This window comes from Pteropus alecto, unplaced genomic scaffold, assembly GCF_000325575.1.
Source record: "Pteropus alecto unplaced genomic scaffold, ASM32557v1 scaffold123, whole genome shotgun sequence".
In the NCBI taxonomy this organism is placed as follows: domain Eukaryota; kingdom Metazoa; phylum Chordata; class Mammalia; order Chiroptera; family Pteropodidae; genus Pteropus; species Pteropus alecto.
The window spans coordinates 1267393-1284354 of NW_006433950.1; the positions used below are offsets into that span (position 1 = coordinate 1267393).

Genomic DNA, 16962 nt, shown 5'->3' on the forward strand with positions numbered 1-16962 from the left:
CATTCAATTGAACGCAACCAAATTTATGCAAATCAAATCGGTCGTCTTGGAGCGAGCTCCCTGTGTGAGGAAGCGTTTCTGGTCCTCCGAGAGGGTCCCTCTGGGCTGCCAGTGTCCCAACCCGGGCCACTGCCTTCGGAGAGCTGGGAAGCACGTGTTCTAAAGCCACTCCCTGAAATGTAGACTTGCAGCTCTGGGCCGGTTACGTCTGGTCTAAAAGTGTAATTGCAGACCTAGAAAGCCAACAGTAGCAGTGGTTCAGGTCATCAGCCAGCCAACCACCTGAGTCTGTGTCAGCAATTATGCAAATGTTCCTGCTATTAGATTTGCATTTATAGTTGATTGAAATGCTTTTAATATTATCTTTAAAAAGAAAAGCTATCTATGCATCCTCATACCTGTGCAAGGCATGTCGGGGCAGAGGGTCATCCAATGATGATGGGGCTGCTGCAGGCAAGGAGGGGATTTATGTGTGTGTGTGCATGTGCGTGTGCGTGTGCGTGTACGTGTGCATGTGCACGTGTAGACAGCCTCTAAGTCAAGGAGCTATCATGAGGCGGCTTTTTTCCGCTCGCAATGCTTTAGTGTATTATTTTTGTAAGAGGTAACTGGTCAGCACCAGCATCCGTATGTCCCAGTCAAGGCCAAACCACATGGCGCTCACCTGTCGAGCCCTTGGATTCACCAGAACAGATGCCTGGTTCTACTGTAAACTCTCTGTAATCCTGGGGAAAGCCTGCAGAGCAACTCAGAGCCCCCCCAACCTCTTCTAAAACGCCTGCCCAAGAACCCTCAGAAGAGCACATTCCGAGGCTGGTTCCTTAAGTTGCTGCTCGTCCTACCTCGGATGGTGTTGGTTAAAGACTTCTCCCAGGCGTACATTTGAATCAGCTTGATGCAGGTCACGAACTCATTCATTGTCTGAATCCGCTTGTCTCATCGCCAAAATTGCTGATCTTCGGAAGGCTGAATTGAGTTTAGCCATAAACATCTGAAATCTAGGTATGAACACGTGGTCAGGGAGAACTGCTGAGCTGCAGTCGGCCTAACCACCCAGGGACTGGCCCGTAAGTGCCAGGAAGGGTCCTAAGGGCAGTTAGCCTGAGCTTCCTGGCTAAGTCCTAACCTTGAGTCATGGCAGCTGGCGTGGGCTGGGGGACGTCGCCAGGGAATGGGCAGGTGATACAAACTCATGCATCACCAGGATGCAAAAGGAGTGTTGTGTGTGTGTGGTGGGGGGACTTTTGATAAACTGGAGAAGCACACCCTCCCTCCCCCAGAGCATTCAAGTGCAAGTTTTTAAAAAACTACACTGTGCCAAGGAAAAAAAGCACCTCTGTGGGCGCGAAGTGGGGGCACGGGCTCCAGGTCCGAGCCCCGGAAATGCAGCCTTTGTTATAACTCGGTGAGACACACAGGCACGAGCGACAACACTCGCCTAGACCCGCCACAACCTGGATGGGGCTGGATATGACGCGCACAGAGGTGCCGATGAGAAAGGCGTGCGCTGCGCAAACAGCCATTAGGGCAGGGATGGTGGCTGGTAAGGGGCAAAACAAGGCGGCCGCGAACAGGAGTAGCTATCGTTCGATAGTATATGGAGCACCTGGAAGCAAAGCGCAGGGGTTCAGGCTCGGGGAGGCTCACCCAAACATTTTCTCAGCTGAAGGCTTTCCCGACGGCTGGGGGAATCTGAGGGTAGAAGGGAAAAGCCGCCTTCCAGCGGAAGGGGACCAACGCGATGGGTCTTGTGGGTCTCATTCTGGTCTGACTTTGAAGAGGTCCGCCTTTTAGGACTGAGAATCCGAATGGAGAAAGACGTAGAGAGGTACGGTACCGCCCAGGAGCGTGCCGGGGAGACGCTGGCTGCCCACCTGTGCCTGTCTGCCCTTCCCAAATACCACGGCTCCGCCTTGTTCAGGGCAGCCAGGTGCTCGGCTAATAGACTGCGTTCCCCAGCCTCCTTCATGGAAGAGGCGTGGCCGCTTCAAGGGCAATGAGACCCAAGCCGCAGTGTCAGAAGGGACTCCGGGGATGCCGGACCCAAAGGGAGCCAACTCGGCTGAGAGGACGTACCCCTGGGGTTCTCCTCTGCTTCCTGCCCCGGCCAGCTGCCTGAAACATGGTGGGACCCGTTATAGGTGACACGTGCCAGGACGGTGATGGAGAAAGACAGGAGGATCCGGAAGTCCCCACACTGGCCCTGGACTGACCTCTTTGTTCAATCCATCGCTATGTAGGGGTTGCTGGTATACGCGCTCGAATCTGACCAGAACTGATACAGGATGCTTTGCACACACTGAAGGAGAAACTGTAGGAAAGAAGTGAGTCTTTTTTTTTTTTTTTTAACTGACACCACCACCTGGGGGGCCCCTGACTGGGGACATTTTCCTGTATAAATGGTGAGGGTTTCATCTTAAGGACTAAGGGCTTGAGAAAATGTCGATTCTGAAGTCCAGCAGGCATCATCTTTTTGTGACGTTGGCACCCCAAACGCTACACAATCAGCATGCTCAGTCAGATATGGTGCCCCATCCTGCCTCCATGTCCCCACTGTCACCCAAGGGGTTCCCCTGACTGGGGACATTTTCCTGTATAAATGGTGAGGGTTTCATCTTAAGGACTAAGGGCTTGAGAAAATGTCGATTCTGAAGTCCAGCAGGCATCATCTTTTTGTGACGTTGGCACCCCAAACGCTACACAATCAGCATGCTCAGTCAGATATGGTGCCCCATCCTGCCTCCATGTCCCCACTGTCACCCAAAGGGACGGGACGCGGTCGCCCCAGGCCTTACGGGAACGGCGAAGACTTTCCAAATTCTCCAGCGTGGAGGGAGCCCTGCCCCCCACCCTGGCTCTGAATCCTCCAGCGTTCGAGTCTCCGCCACCTCGCTTAGCAGGGACACGGGACGTCATGGCAGGACATCGGCAAACAGCAGAGAGGCAGCTGCTCCACCCAGGAAGCACACTTCACACATATTCGGAAGGCTCGGGATTCGGTTTTCTAAATTAAACTCCTTCTGGCCCGGCTTACCTCGCCAACTGAGATGTGTGTCAGCATCTTGAAGGACAGCAGGTTTTGGAAAACCAGAGTGGAGGCGGCCACGTTCAACCGGATTGCCGTACGGTAGTTAATGGCCCAGGCGAGGGCCCGAAAGAGGACTTTGGTAAAGAGGACAGTGGCAAACAGGGCTACGCGCAGGCCATGCCAACCCAGACACTCCTGGAGGCACTGGAGGATTTGGTGAGTGAGAACCGTCTGTAACGCGGTGGGGAGGGGAGAGGACCCCTCGGGGCTGAGGTTGGGGTAGGGGGCCTCGGATGCAGTCACGAGCTGACTTTACGAGGTGAACTTTTTAATTAATTTCGGTGGCGGCTGCTGTGCTTGGCAAGGATTAGCTTTATGAAAATTCGCCCCCGAGGAGCTCGGAGATAATGACAACGTGTTAAACCCACCAGCTCGTAGAGGAAGTAACGAATGGCATTCTCTGTCAGTCTGGGGGCCTGGGAGACGAGGCAGAAGGGGGGCCCCACTCACCGGCCCTATAGCTGCCATGACGATGCACAGGATGTTGGCCACGACGTCCATCAGAACACGGGTGCTCTGGACTTTCCAGACGGCTCGGCCCAGAGAGGCTTTCTCGGGCCCCGCCCTCTCTACCTCTTCGTCTCAAAGGATTTAAACCTGTGCAGGAGGAAGAGGTCGAAAACCAGGGTCCACATTCCCACTTGCTGCTTGAAGCCACTCCAATGGCAAACCTTGCGAGGGAGCTTCCTACGACTCGCCCCTGGCGGTGGTGTCCAGACGAGCAGCGGTGACTCTGCGTGGGAGGTGGGAGGTGGGAGGGGCGGGAGGCGAAGCCTGAACACGAGCTCGGCTGGGATCTGGCGTTCGGGCACTTCCCAGGCTTTCATTTCCTGCCCCCACTGCCCGTCGCTGACACAAGACCAGTTCCCGTCCAACACAGAGGCAACGGAGGAGTCAAGAAAAATCTCCAGGGCAGGAAGGACCTTGTCCATTTCAAAGGTTTGAAAGGCCAGTGGGATAGGAGGGAGGTGAGTGAAGGGGGAGGGAGGGAGGTGAGTGAAGCGGGAGGGAGGGAGGTGAGTGAAGGGGGAGGGAGGGAGGTGAGTGAAGGGGGAGGGCTGCCTTGACATTGGGAGGCAGGGCAGGGCCCCAGCTCATGGAAAGGGGCTTAGATTTCATTCCCAATGCACGGGAAGCCATTGAAGGTTTTTATATCGATGTGACAAGATCACACTACGTATCTAAAAGAACTCGAGGAAACAAAACACGATGCCAGCCCAGGCGGGGTCCGGTCAGCACAGAGCAAAGTGGAATTCCAGCCACCGTGGTCCTGGCAGAGAGCGCCTACAAGCCAGCGACGTCCGGGCTGGATGGTCCTGCGCCTCGGGCCGTAGCCCCTAAGTAGTCCTCTCTCCCCACCTGCCCTCCCCAGTCCTCACCCCTCCGGAGAGTGGACCACTGAGTCCAGTCAGCCCAGCCCCGCCTCAGAGAGCAGCCGCTGAGAAGGGTCACCGGGGCCCATGGGTGTCAACTTCCCCTCCCAGGAAACCGGCTCACAGGCCCCTGCCTAATCTCGGCCCATCTCTCGAGGTGACCCAAGCGAATCCTGGTACCTTTTGGCATTGGAGCTGGACGAGTCATAAGGTGACAGTGGGGGCAGCGTGTCCACAGTCAGCGTGTGCTGATAGCCTCTAACCATCATGGGTGCGAGCCAGGAAAATGTGGCGAAAGCAGCCTCGCGTCGTCCAGGGGGTCGGGTGCCAGCCTCAGACAGCTGAGACGTGTGGGGTCACCGCAGTCAGTCCCCAGCTCCAGGGGGTCGCGTGCCAGCCTCAGACAGCTGAGACGTGTGGGGTCACTGCACCCATTCCCCAGCTCGAGTTCTTAACCACAGTGACAACTGCAACCACGCGCAGAGCCTGTGACCTGCTCCTGCCAGCCCCCTGAGTGGCAGTGTGGTGGGACCAGTTCATGTAACCAGTTCATGTAGTTTGTGAGAGCTGGTTGTTAAATTTTGAGGAATTCTGCATGTCAGTTGTTAAACATAGGCAATATTAAAAATTAAATTACATAAATTTACATAAATTATATTCAAGACAAAGGCAATAAGTACTCAAAACTCATCACTTCCTAATTGTTTTACTGAGTGTTACTAGTATCTGTGCTTTTTAAGTTATGGGGATCTATTGTGTCTGTGTGGTGCCAACACCTCATTTAACAGGGGCTGCGGCATATCTCCTTAAACATTAGCTATGGTCTCTCACCAAAAGATGGGAGGGATTAAGAAGTGAGTGGTCGATCAATGAATAATGGGTGGGTGGATGGATGGATGGATGGATGGATGGATGGATGGATGGATGGATGGATAGATGGATGGGTGGGTGGATGGATGGATGGGTGGGTAAATGGGTAGGTGGGTAGATAGATAAGTGGGTGAGTAGCTGGACAGATGGATGAATGGATGGATGGATGGATGGATGGATGGATGGGTAGGTAGATGGGTGTGTGGATGGATGATGGATGGATGTGTAGATGGATGGATGATGGATGGATGTTGGATGGGTGGATAGATGGATGGATATTGGATGGGTAGATGGGTGGGTGGGTGGATGGATGGATGGGTGGGTAAATGGGTAGGTGGGTGGATGGATAGATAAGTGGGTAAGTAGGCAGACAGATGGATGAATGGATGGATGGATGGATGGATGGGTAGGTAGATGGGTGTGTGGATGGATGATGGATGGATGGTAGGTGGGTGGGTGGATGGGTGGGTGTGTGGATGGATAGATAAGTGGGTGAGTAGGCAGACGGATGAATGGATGGATCGATGGATGGGTAGGTGGATGGGTGTGTGGATGGATGATGGATGGATGTGTAGATGGATGGATGATGGATGGATGTTGGATGGGTGGATAGATGGATGGATGTTGGATTGCCCAATTGGGGAGGGCGGGGGGAGAGAGATAAGTGGGTGAGTAGGCAGACGGATGGATGAATGGATGGATGGATGGGTAGGTGGATGGGTGTGTGGATGGATGATGGATGGATGTGTAGATGGATGGATGATGGATGGATGTTGGATGGGTAGATGGATGGGTGGGTGGATGGATGGGTGGGTGGGTGCATGGATAGATAAGTGGGTGAGTAGGCAGACAGATGGATGAATGGATGGATGGATGGATGATGGATGGATGTTGGATGGGTGGATGGAAGATGGATAGATGATTGATGGGTGGATGGATGATGGATGTTGGATGGGTGGATGGATGGAAAGAAGAAAGGACAAAAGGCATATAGAGCAGCATGGGAAGCAGAGACAGTACCCACGGTCCTGATGGGCTGGCCTTCCCACCAATCCTCCTTCTGGCTCGCCTTGCGTAGGGTCTCACAGGGGTCATGGTTTTCAGGCTGGGGTCCTATCTCTCTGTGAAGCATCTCTGGTGGCCTCGCCGGTCCAGATGCTGATGGCAGTCTGGAGCCCTGGGCTCTTGGCCTAGGGACACTTTCACTCTGCAGCAGAGAGACAGAGGAAGGTTCACTGAGAGATGGGGAGCTCTGCGATGGGATCGGGCCCCCTTTATTCCACGTGGCCGGCTCCCTCGCTCCAGCCCCTCAGACCTGGCTTCACCACTTAGCATCTGCATTCATGGGGGATGTGGCCAGAAGTCCCACCACGTCCCTCAACTCCATGCTGAAGCTTCCTCGTCAGCAAGGGCGTTCGGTTCCCCTTTTGCCCCACTCTGAGTTGACTGGGTGCAGAAACCCTATTATGGACTTTCCGTTGGGTGCCGGCCCATGACCAGTGTGACTCCCAGCCTGGCAAAAGAGCCCCAGGGTGGCAGGTTTGCTGTTTTAGTGTGACCCAGAGAGAAGTTTGTCACATGTGCACACATACACACACACATATACCCTTCCTAGTTCTCTCAGATGCCCGGAGCCTGTGCATCCACATCCCCTGTCCCTATATTCAAGGGTCAGAGACTGTCAGCATTCCCTGGACCAGGCACATCTGGGCACAATCCCCCCGCTGCTGGGACCACTGTCCCCTAGGAAAACTCGCAGCCCGAGTGGAGAGGACACCTTTTGCAGTGGCACCCTCTCATCTGAGCGGCCTAGATGCAGGGAGACCGACGTGCCCAATATCCCTGCAAAACCCCTTGTTCATATTATGTTACAAGCAGCGCTGCTACACAGTAATTTATTCTTTCTTGCAATAGAACTTGAGCATCAAAATGTCTTCGCTCCAGAAAAAGCAAATCTCCCCAAGTGAAAACTGGTGGGGGAGGGGCACGTTTTATAGGCAGCGATTCTGTTCCAAATGTCCTCGCCATTAAGTTAGTGGATATGAATTACATGAGCAGCACAGGCCCAGCCCTCGGCTCCTAATTCAGCGAGGAGATTAGACGCTCCAGACAGGAACTCCCCACTCGTCCCACCCACCTGCCCGTTGTCCGCATCGCACCACACCCTCCATCCGCACCACCGCGCACCGCACCGCCCACCGTGCCGATGCCTTCCTGCTCCCGGAATAACCGTCGGTCACTCCCGCCCCTGGCTCTCTGCGCTCCCTGACCACAACCCGAGCAGCCTGACATCCGTCCCCTCACTTCCCCGATCCCTGCTCAGCGTTCAAGGCTCAATCCAGACGTCCTGCCTCTGGGCAAGCTTTTCTTCTTGCTTACCTATTTCCCCCAGAGGACTGTGGGCTTCAGAACTGTCTTGTTCACAGCGGTACTTTCAATACCTAGACGGAGATGCTGCTTCATAGATGTTTAATACTAATTTGTTGAATGAATGAATGAATGAATGAACGACGATGAGACACGACTCCTCTCCCCAGAAAGGAGAAATAAGCGCAGGATTATTCATGAAAATATAACATTCATGACAATATAAACGACAGCATAGTGTTAGCTCTAGAAAAAAAAAAAACACTAAAAATATAGAGTTGAGGCTAAGAAGTCAATCAAGGAAATAAAATGGAGCACTAAATAATACATTAACTCGAAAAAGGTAGGGAAGAAGCAACGGAAGAATAAAATCGGAAGACATAAGTAGAAAACAGATAGCAAGACGATAGATTTAAATGCAACCATTATCAATAATTACATTAAATACAAATGAAGAAAACGCTTCAATTAAAAACCAGAGATTGTCAGATGGGCTGTACAAGCAAGACCCGGTGACATGCTGCCTACGAGAGATGCGTTTTAAATACAAAGACACAAAAAGATTGAAAATAACAGATGAAAAAAAGAAATACCGCTCTGGCAGTACCAGAATCACAACCCTACCCAGCAGGGCCTCTCCCGCAAGACTCGCATGCGTTAGTTTTCCCGAACGCCCTTCACAGCTTCGTCCTCCCTGAGTCCCGTGCCCCTGGCTTTTCTGCACTTGCTGTAGGAAGACGGTGGAGGGCTGCCAGCGGCTGCGGGCGGAGCCAGACAGAGAAAAGTAAAGAAAGTGGCCTTGCCCTGCGGGGGGGTCCTTGGCTCCCTAAGTAAATGCAATCCAGCCCTGCACAGAGGGGCAGGCGGAGGGAAGGCCAGCCAGGCGAGCCTTGCACGCGGCCTTTCTCCCGAGCTCCCCGTCCTCCCTGTCACTGCCAGAGGACAACACGGGATGTGAACGGCTGAGCCGCGGCAGGGCCCTGAAATCTACCCAGAAGGCGAGTCTCAGCAAAGCCGGGGCAGGAAAGCAGAGAAGCAGATGAAGGACGAGCTGACTGGCCGTTCCGAAACCCGACGGAAGTCACCTCGTGGGGAGAGAATCGCTGAGTCCCAGCGTGAACAGAACCCAGGAAGACGCTGGATGCGGCAAACTCAGCGTCCGAAGGGAGAATTCCCTCCTGGCCGACCAGACCGGGGGGTGACGAGCTCCAGCAACCCCAGTCACTTCTTTCCGAGATGGCCCTCACGCAGGATTTCTGCGAATAATGGGCGGCCTGAATCTGGTCATGAGGACACATCAGACAAACCCAAAGGAACGTTCAAAACCACTTTGAAAATGTATCATGAAAGGCAAAGGAAAATGAGGGGACAGTCCAGATTCAAGGCAACTAAAGAGAGACCGGACGGCTGAGACGCCATCCTGCACCGGGTCCTGGACCAGGGCAGAAAACGAAGGATGTTATTAAGACAGCTGGAGAAATTCGACTATGGGTCTATAGATTAGATAACAGTATCATAGCAAAGTCAGATTTCCTGATTTCGATAATTGTACAATTTGATAACAATTTTGATAATTATCGTTCTGTAAGGGAACATCTTGATTCTTGGGAAGGGCATACATTTAGAGATAAAGGAGCAAGACGTGTCAGAAAAATAATAATCATGCGCAGAGAAAGGGTGTTAAAGCAAATGTGGCAAAATGTTAGTTTGCTAATCGGAGTACGGGATACTGAGAGTTTCTTAGCGTTATTCTCGTTACTTTTCTGTAAATTTGAAATCCTTTTAAAATCAAAAGTTAAACCATTTTTTAAAGACATAGCCCTAAAGGGGATGAATCATTTTCCTCCCGTGGAGCTAAACGTGATTTTCCCGCAGTCGCTCTGCAGGCAGGTGCCAGGCAGAGGACAGCTACGCCCTCTCTATGTGCCCTGGGGTGTCTGAAGGCAATTCATGTCCCTCCGCTCATCCCCAGTGACCTGTCTGCAACTCGTCTCTTGTCCGGCTGAATGTCCCCAGGCCCCTCGGTTCTTCCCCGAGAGCATGAGGTTCCCGACCACTAGAGCCTGCCACCTTTTCCTCGCTCTTCTAATGGCAAAGAGTAAGCTGCCTTGAGGGTCGGACCCAAGGTGCCCCCCAGGCCTCCTGGGCCTTGTTCGGGTAATCAGGGCGCTTGGGAAGTGGGTGCTTGGAGGCGATTTTTGGGAGCGCTCCTTGGGAGGCAGACTGATTGATGATCACCTAGGATGGCTTGGAGGCGCTGCAGCTGGAATGGTGCTTTGCTAAATTTGGCAGCCCCAGGGGGAAATGAGATTTTTTAAATCAGGAAGGCTGTTTTGGCTAACGACTCTATCCCCGTCTGTCATGCCATCCTTTGCCAGGAGTGAGGAGCCGCCTGGAGTGATAAATCTGCTCGCTGGCTGTGATGGGTTCGGGGTCGGGGGCTGCTGAGGGAGCTGCGAGCTGGAAAGACCTGGCCGGGGCCCTTGCAGCCATCACGACTCTGTTCCTGGCCTTGCTTCGCCCACGCAGAGCATCTGAGGGCTGGCAGGCGATGGACATAGGTCCCCGGTGCGTCCTTCTGCTTGCTAGCGGGGTGTCCTCACCTGACCTCAATAGACAGGACAAGGTCGGAGCAGGAAGATCTCTGTGTATAGAGCGGAGGATGTACGCCTTGCGGGTCCATTGCCTTTGGCCCACACGGTTTTTAAATTTTGGGGATTTGACTTAGGAGATATCTCATTAAAAGAAAAAAGACCTGTGGCTTGTGTCCAGCACTCAGGAGCTGCGTGTGCTCGGGTGGCTACAGGCAACTCATGCTGCGCAGCGGCAAATCTCTGCATAGACGCTTTGGATTGCTGCGGTCCCCACCACCCTGACTGTCCCCCGACCCCGGGCTTGGGGTGACCTAGCATCCATCGTCACATTTGCACCGCTGTTTTCCTTAAACTCATTTTCCTCTATCCTTGTTTCTCTCCAAAGAGGGAAGCGAAAGAGAGCTGGAGGGCATTTCAAGAAGCAACGTCTTCCACTTTGCTCAATTATGTTCTATTTCTGCCTCTCTAACCCAGAAAATGAACAATGAACAGTATCTTGTTGAGACTTGGGTTTTCAGGGTTTTTTTTTTTTTTGGGGTGCCCATAATGGAAGTGCTTCCTTAGGACTCCCCTGCGTCACCCAAATGCAGGGACACTTTTAATCATAAAATCCTTCCCAGGTAAGAGATGATGGCCCCTGTTCCTTTCTTAACAAATCCATCCTTAATTTAAAGCCACCAAAACTACCGATATCGTCTCATGCCCTCCCCCCGACGCTCACGGCCCCTCCCCCCAGGCCCTCACCAGCCTCCTGCCTAGAGGAGAAGCTGGGGGCAGCTCTCCTCAGCGCCCGGCCCCCACCTCCCCTGCCCTGCCACTCCTGCTGTCCCCAGCACCCCCGTGGGCGGCCAGACCCAGGAGAAGGGCCCATGAGCTATGAGGTGGAGCTGGGGTCAGGGAGTGTGGGGAGGGCGGGGGGAGAATGCACAGCCTGGTGTGTAGAAGGCGGTGTGGGGGCTTCTGGTCAAGTCCGGTCATCCCCAGAGGCCCCAAACGGTGACCCGGGATGGCATCTTCGAACGAGGACACTCGCTCAGTGACGGAGACATTCTGACAAGCCCGAAGAAAGACGGGAACTTTCATTTTAGACCTGTGTGCACCTCACAGTAGCGTAGCACGAATTCAAGCACTTTTCGAATAAATCCTATGATTAAACTGTGAACAGGACTGTGCGCGTGCGCGTGCATGCGCGTGCGTATATACGTGCGTGCGTGCCCGTGCGTGCGCGTGCGTGCGCATCTTAACAAACTTCCTGTATTCAGCGAGGGCTTCCGTCTGCCGCAGAGCTGGAAGAGCTGTTGTGGCGGTGCCTCTTTTCCTTCTGCGATCCCGGGGGGCTCCAGGTCCCTGCTTTCCCCCGTGGGCAGCCAGTCCAGGGGCGTCACTCACGACAGCCTGTCCTGGGAACGGGAGACCAGGGCCCCCCAGGCGAAGCGGGGCCGACTGCTGCCAAGAGGAGCTCCCGCCGGGCCGGAAACGCCAGCGCCCCGAGGACGAGGGAGAGAAGAACCGTCAGACGCCTCGGCGCTCAGGGAGGGCGCTGCCTGCCGTCCTGCCGCCTGGGCCTCGCTCTGTCCCCGGACCTCAGCTTCCACGTGCCTTGTCCCAGCCACCTGGGCCTCCCTGCAACTGCCCCACGTGAAAGGCCCATGGCACAGCCCGGCCACTCCAGTGACAGTGAGAGCTCACGCAGCGTGCTTGCACAGTCACCCGTCCCCGGCCTGTCACACCACGGGACGGGTGACAACGAGGACAGAGGCCTTCCATGACGGGCTTGGGGCGAGGCCGAGACCAGAGCCGCGCCCTGACTGCCGCCAGGGACCTGCCTCCCACAAGACACGCGCCCCGCTCTGTGTTCTCGCAAAGGCGAGGCAGCCTCAGGTCAGCGATGGGCGGGGAATCCGGCCCTCGTTCGTCCCCCATTCTTAGGACCACAAATAAGAGGCAGTTCGAACTCAATTTTGAAGAATTAAATGAAAGGTAAGTCGGAGACTTACAGCTGTCTCTTGCATATAAAAGTGTCCTGTTTATCTCGTTTCGAGCTTTGCAAACTCTGGAGTCCGGGTCTTTTCCAATTTCTCCTGTCCCTTTAAAAAGGTGCCTGGCCATGGTACCTTGCTCAGAACACATGTCCCAGCTCAGAGATGGCTGCAGGAGCCACAGGGGCCAGCGAATGGTTGGAAAGGAGCGAAAACTCTAAATTCAGACGTAACAAATCTTAATTCATTTTTAAGAATTATTTAGACCCCTTGGAAGGCATTTTCCACCTGACTCACCTGGGTTTTACGACTCATTTTGCTGGGGAACTTTAAGCCCACCCAAGGCCTGTTCCACTCTCAGCCTGGTCAGTTTCTCCCTCTGCTGGCTGTTTCTAGGATGTCATTCCCAGAGGAGCTGACCTCACCCGAGAGGGTACCTCTCTTCCTGCCCCAGAGGGCGGTGGCGGGGAGGAGGCGCCGTGAGGGGGTCACTGGGCCTCAGGAGTGAGGGGGCTGGAAGAGGTCGTCTTTTATTTTGTTTTTTTTTGGTGTAACATTTTTATGTATTTTTAATTCTTTATTTTTTATTTTCAATTACAGTTGACATTCGATATTGCTTTATGTTAGTTTCAGGTGTAGAGCATAGTGGTTAGACATTTATATAATTAGTCTAGTCCCACTATATAATTGCAATATATGGATTGTATTCCCCGTGCTGTACTTCGCATCCCCGTGGCTATTTTGTAACTACCACTTTGTATTTCTTAATCCCTTCACTTTTTCACCCTGACCCCCCACCCTGCCCCCATCTGGCAACCACCAGTTTGTTCTCTGTATCTATGAGTCTGTTTCTGTTTTGTTTGTTCATTTATTTCATTCTTTAGATTCCACATATAAGTGAAACCATTTGGTATTTGTGTTTCTCTGTCTGACCTAATACCTCCCAGGCCAATCCCTGTTGTCGCAAACGGTGAGATTTCATTCTTTTTTATGGCTGAGTAATATTCCGCTGTATATATGTACCGCCTCTTTTTTATCCAATCGTCCGTTGATAGATGCTTAGTTACTTCCATATCTTGGCACTTGTGAATAGCGCTGCGGTGAGCAGGGGAGGGCGTATATCTTTTCAAATTAGTGTTTTGGATTTCTTTGGATAAATACCCAGAAGTAGAGTTGCCGGGTCATATGGTAGTTCCATTTTTCATTGTCTTGAAGACCCTCCAGACTGGTTTTCGTAGTGGCTGAGCCAACGATGTTCCCGCCCTCGGGGCACGAGTGTCCTTTTCTCCAGGTCCTGGCCAGCACTTGTTGTTTGTCGACTGATGACGGCCATTCTGGCAGGTGTGAGGCGACACCTCACTGTGGTTTTAATTTGCATTTCTCTGATGACTGGTGACATCAAGCATCTTTTCATGTGTCTGTTGGCCACCTGTGTGTCCTCTTTGGAGAAGTGTCTGTTCAGGACCTTGGCAGAGGCTGCCTTCAGATACGTCTGTGGCGTCCCATTTTATCTGCCTCCGTTCTGTCCTCCATAGAGGCCAGTCACTGCTATTGACATTTGGAGAGTCCTTTGTGTGTCACAGAGGCCTTCATCCGTTATCCCTTGACCTTCGCAACAACCCCCGAGGTCTCAGAAACACAGCGCGGGCTTGCTTCCACATTCCCAGACATATGCGAATGCTGTCAAGTTTATGAAAGGAAAAGGATGAGCAGCTTTTCTCCACGGTTGTGGAAGGTCTGGCAGAGATGAATTTTTACCAAGACACACAGCACTTTGGCAGTACACGAAGAAGATTGTTTGGCTACCCGCAACAGGGCCTGGAGTGGAGTGACGGAGGGGGTTGTGTGCTCTTCGCCCAAGGGAGTCTTTAGAAAAAGAAGAGACCAGGCCCAGTGCCAGACAGAGCACACGCTCATGGAAGGTCTCAGGCAGGGCGTACACATCCCTGGGGGCGGGCGGGGAGAGCATCCATCGGTACAAAAAAAATATTAGAACTCCTTCCTCTCGTTTTCCTCATCCTTATAAAAATTTTATTTTTCTATACAGATATATTAGTACAGTAATATACATGCGTATGCTGTCCATCATTTGTAAGTAAATATACGTGCATATACCAGGGGTCTGTGTGCCCAGATACCCACGGTGAGGCTCAGTGGAAGGTTCCTGGGTCGATTCTCTAGAGAATTCTCCCCGCTCTGGGCTTCTGTGAGGTGTTTATTCCAGAGAGATAAAGGATTTCCATTGGCATTACTCCCTGTTCCTGCCCTTCACCAACGTGTCTTCAATGAGCCACAGAAGACAGGAGCTTGGTCAATCTCAAAAACAATTTTTAAATAATTTTAGAAATACGTATGGAGAGAGAGAAAGGGAGAGAGAGAGAGAGAGAGGCGGGGGTCTGGGGAAGAGAAGGAGAGACAGAGCCCAGGCTCAGACACCCCAGGAAGCACGTGGGTGTCAGCGTGTGGACTTGCACAGATCGGCAGCGTCTAGTGGTTAAGAGCAGGATCTCTGGAATCAGATCTGAGCCCAAAGCTGCTAAATTTCAGTTTCTCCGAGGAAAAGGTGAGAAGACTAATGTCAAAGTGTAAATTAATTGAGAATTAGATGATGTAAGTGACGCACTCAACACAGGATCTTTAAACACTCAGGACATGGTAGCATTTATTTGTGAGTAATCATTTTTTTTTAATTAGCAGAATCTCACGAGAATTAAGAAATCCACCGTCCGGTTGCTATCAAAGTCTGTGCGGTAGACATACACACAGTATCTGTGACAGAAAACGTTTGGGTTTTTCATTTTCGTTTATTGGCCTGATGATCTAAGGGGAGAGAAACAGGAGGAAGATTGAACAAAGGTGATGTCAAACGGCTTTGGAAAGTCATCGGGAATTTAAATGGAGCGCAGATGGGTGAGCATAGAGCGGCCAGAGAACAAGCCCTCTGTACAGAAACATCCTCAGATGGGAGAGGCGAGTCCCGGTCACAGCCCCGCCACCTACATCAGAGAGCGCTGAGCTCAGCTAGGCCGGCGAAGGCGTCAGAAAGAGAACCCTCCGTTCTCAGGACTAGAAAAGCTATTCCTCTCGCAAATACCTGATTTTCTTCTTTAAGCAGTTGGGTCGTGAAGCTCTCCTAAGGTGTCTTACTTCACACTAGGGAGGAGCTGAGTGAAATCTCTAGCAGCGGTACACAGACTTACAGCCTGCATCTATGCGACATGATGTTTGTGGGGGTGCTCTGCCCCCTCTAAACCGTGAGTTTAGAGTCGTGGAGGAAAAAATGGGACCGACGTCCTTGTATTGGAGCAGATGTTCTGGATCGGCACGGTTGTCACTGGAGTACAGAGCACAAAGCATTCGGGAACCAAGGATTTGGCAAGGAGCATCCTTGCTCTGGCGGGGCGAGGCCTTTACCCCCAGCCCTTGCTGCTCACCTGTCCCTTCTCTCCTGTCCTGTCCCCCCTGGCGTACACTCAAGTCCCAAACCAGCCTGTGCAAAGCTAATGGTGCAGTTGTGGGCCAGGACCTCGTCTGTCCCAGACTCAGTTTCCCTCTATGAAATCAAAGAACTAGATGTGTCCTTACCCGTTTTTGTGCCCTCGATCTCTCTGTCGTGCTAGTGTGTCCTCTGAGTAGTGTTTCTAGTGCATAAAATAAAGCACATAGGGTTGCAAAAATAAAGATGATACTGAAACAGGGTTATCAAAATATGCATTAAAAACCAGAACTGAATGTCGTAACATACATAATTCTATACCGATGCATTAAATAACGTAATCTTGCAGTAGGTTTAAAGACTGCTATAGTTTCAAAGCAGTGAAACACAAGTGAGATTTAGGGATCTCTGTGATTTCGATCAGCGAAGTCACAGGAACTGCTAATACTAACATAGTTCGTTGCCTCATATTGAATGGAAATGCTAGATTTCAGTTATTAAAATGAAGTCATAATTTTTCCCATCCAATTCCTGGCTCCCCGGAGTCTAGCTGAGGTGTCCGTGGACCGCAGGCCGAGTGACATCTGGACCAACCCCCTCCGAAGTGGCTTCTGACTGTGACAGAGCTGGATTCCATAGAGCTATTTAAATGAGACAGGAGGGTAGACTGGGGACATTCCGGATAACGGGGTGAAACTCGACCATCTTAACGGCCGGCGTCAGAGCTTGTCAGCGTGAAGATGGTGTTTGTTCAGAGAGTGGACGCCGAGACCCTGAGGCCTTGCTCGGCAGCAGAAGACACGCAAAGCAAAGCGAGAACTGAGCTGCTCTGTACGGTACAGGTCACGTGGGGAGGTGGGGACAGGGCCACCCGGGAGGACAGTGGCACACAGCCTGGAGCCTCGGGGGGTGGCGGAGTGGGGAATGGAGAGGCTGGTTAAGAAGGTATGCCTGAGGAAGGTACAGAAACCCCTCCTTTGGTCCTCGGCGACCCCGAAGCCGTCGACACGTGCAGCGGAAAGAAGGGGCGTTGCCGAGTTCTCCCCGGTCAGTGTGATGGAGAGAACGTGAGGTCTGAACCAAAACATGGCCTCAAGCAGAAGAGTGCCCTGGAAAGACACACGGACCCCCTTCTGTGGGGATCACAGAAGAAGGCGGGTTCGAATGCTCGCTCTCTGGATCGCAGGGGACAGAGCGACCCTGGCCGACCTCTGGGTTCCCAGTGTGGACCCCAGGTCAGCAGCACCAGCAACAT

At 52.6% G+C, this 16962-nt stretch overlaps 1 protein-coding gene across 1 annotated transcript in view; it reads right to left on the minus strand.

The window, feature by feature from the left end:
- The window catches only part of ABCC12 (ATP binding cassette subfamily C member 12), a 55450-nt gene extending 47965 nt beyond the window's left edge, over positions 1-7485 (minus strand). The window contains 10 exon segments of the mRNA XM_015586890.1: positions 843-936; positions 938-991; positions 1455-1576; positions 1579-1606; positions 3035-3259; positions 3539-3678; positions 4634-4759; positions 4762-4793; positions 6401-6538; positions 7469-7485. Coding sequence (XP_015442376.1) covers positions 843-936; positions 938-991; positions 1455-1576; positions 1579-1606; positions 3035-3259; positions 3539-3678; positions 4634-4759; positions 4762-4793; positions 6401-6538; positions 7469-7485 — 976 coding nt within the window.
- Positions 7486-16962: the final 9477 nt, after the last annotated feature.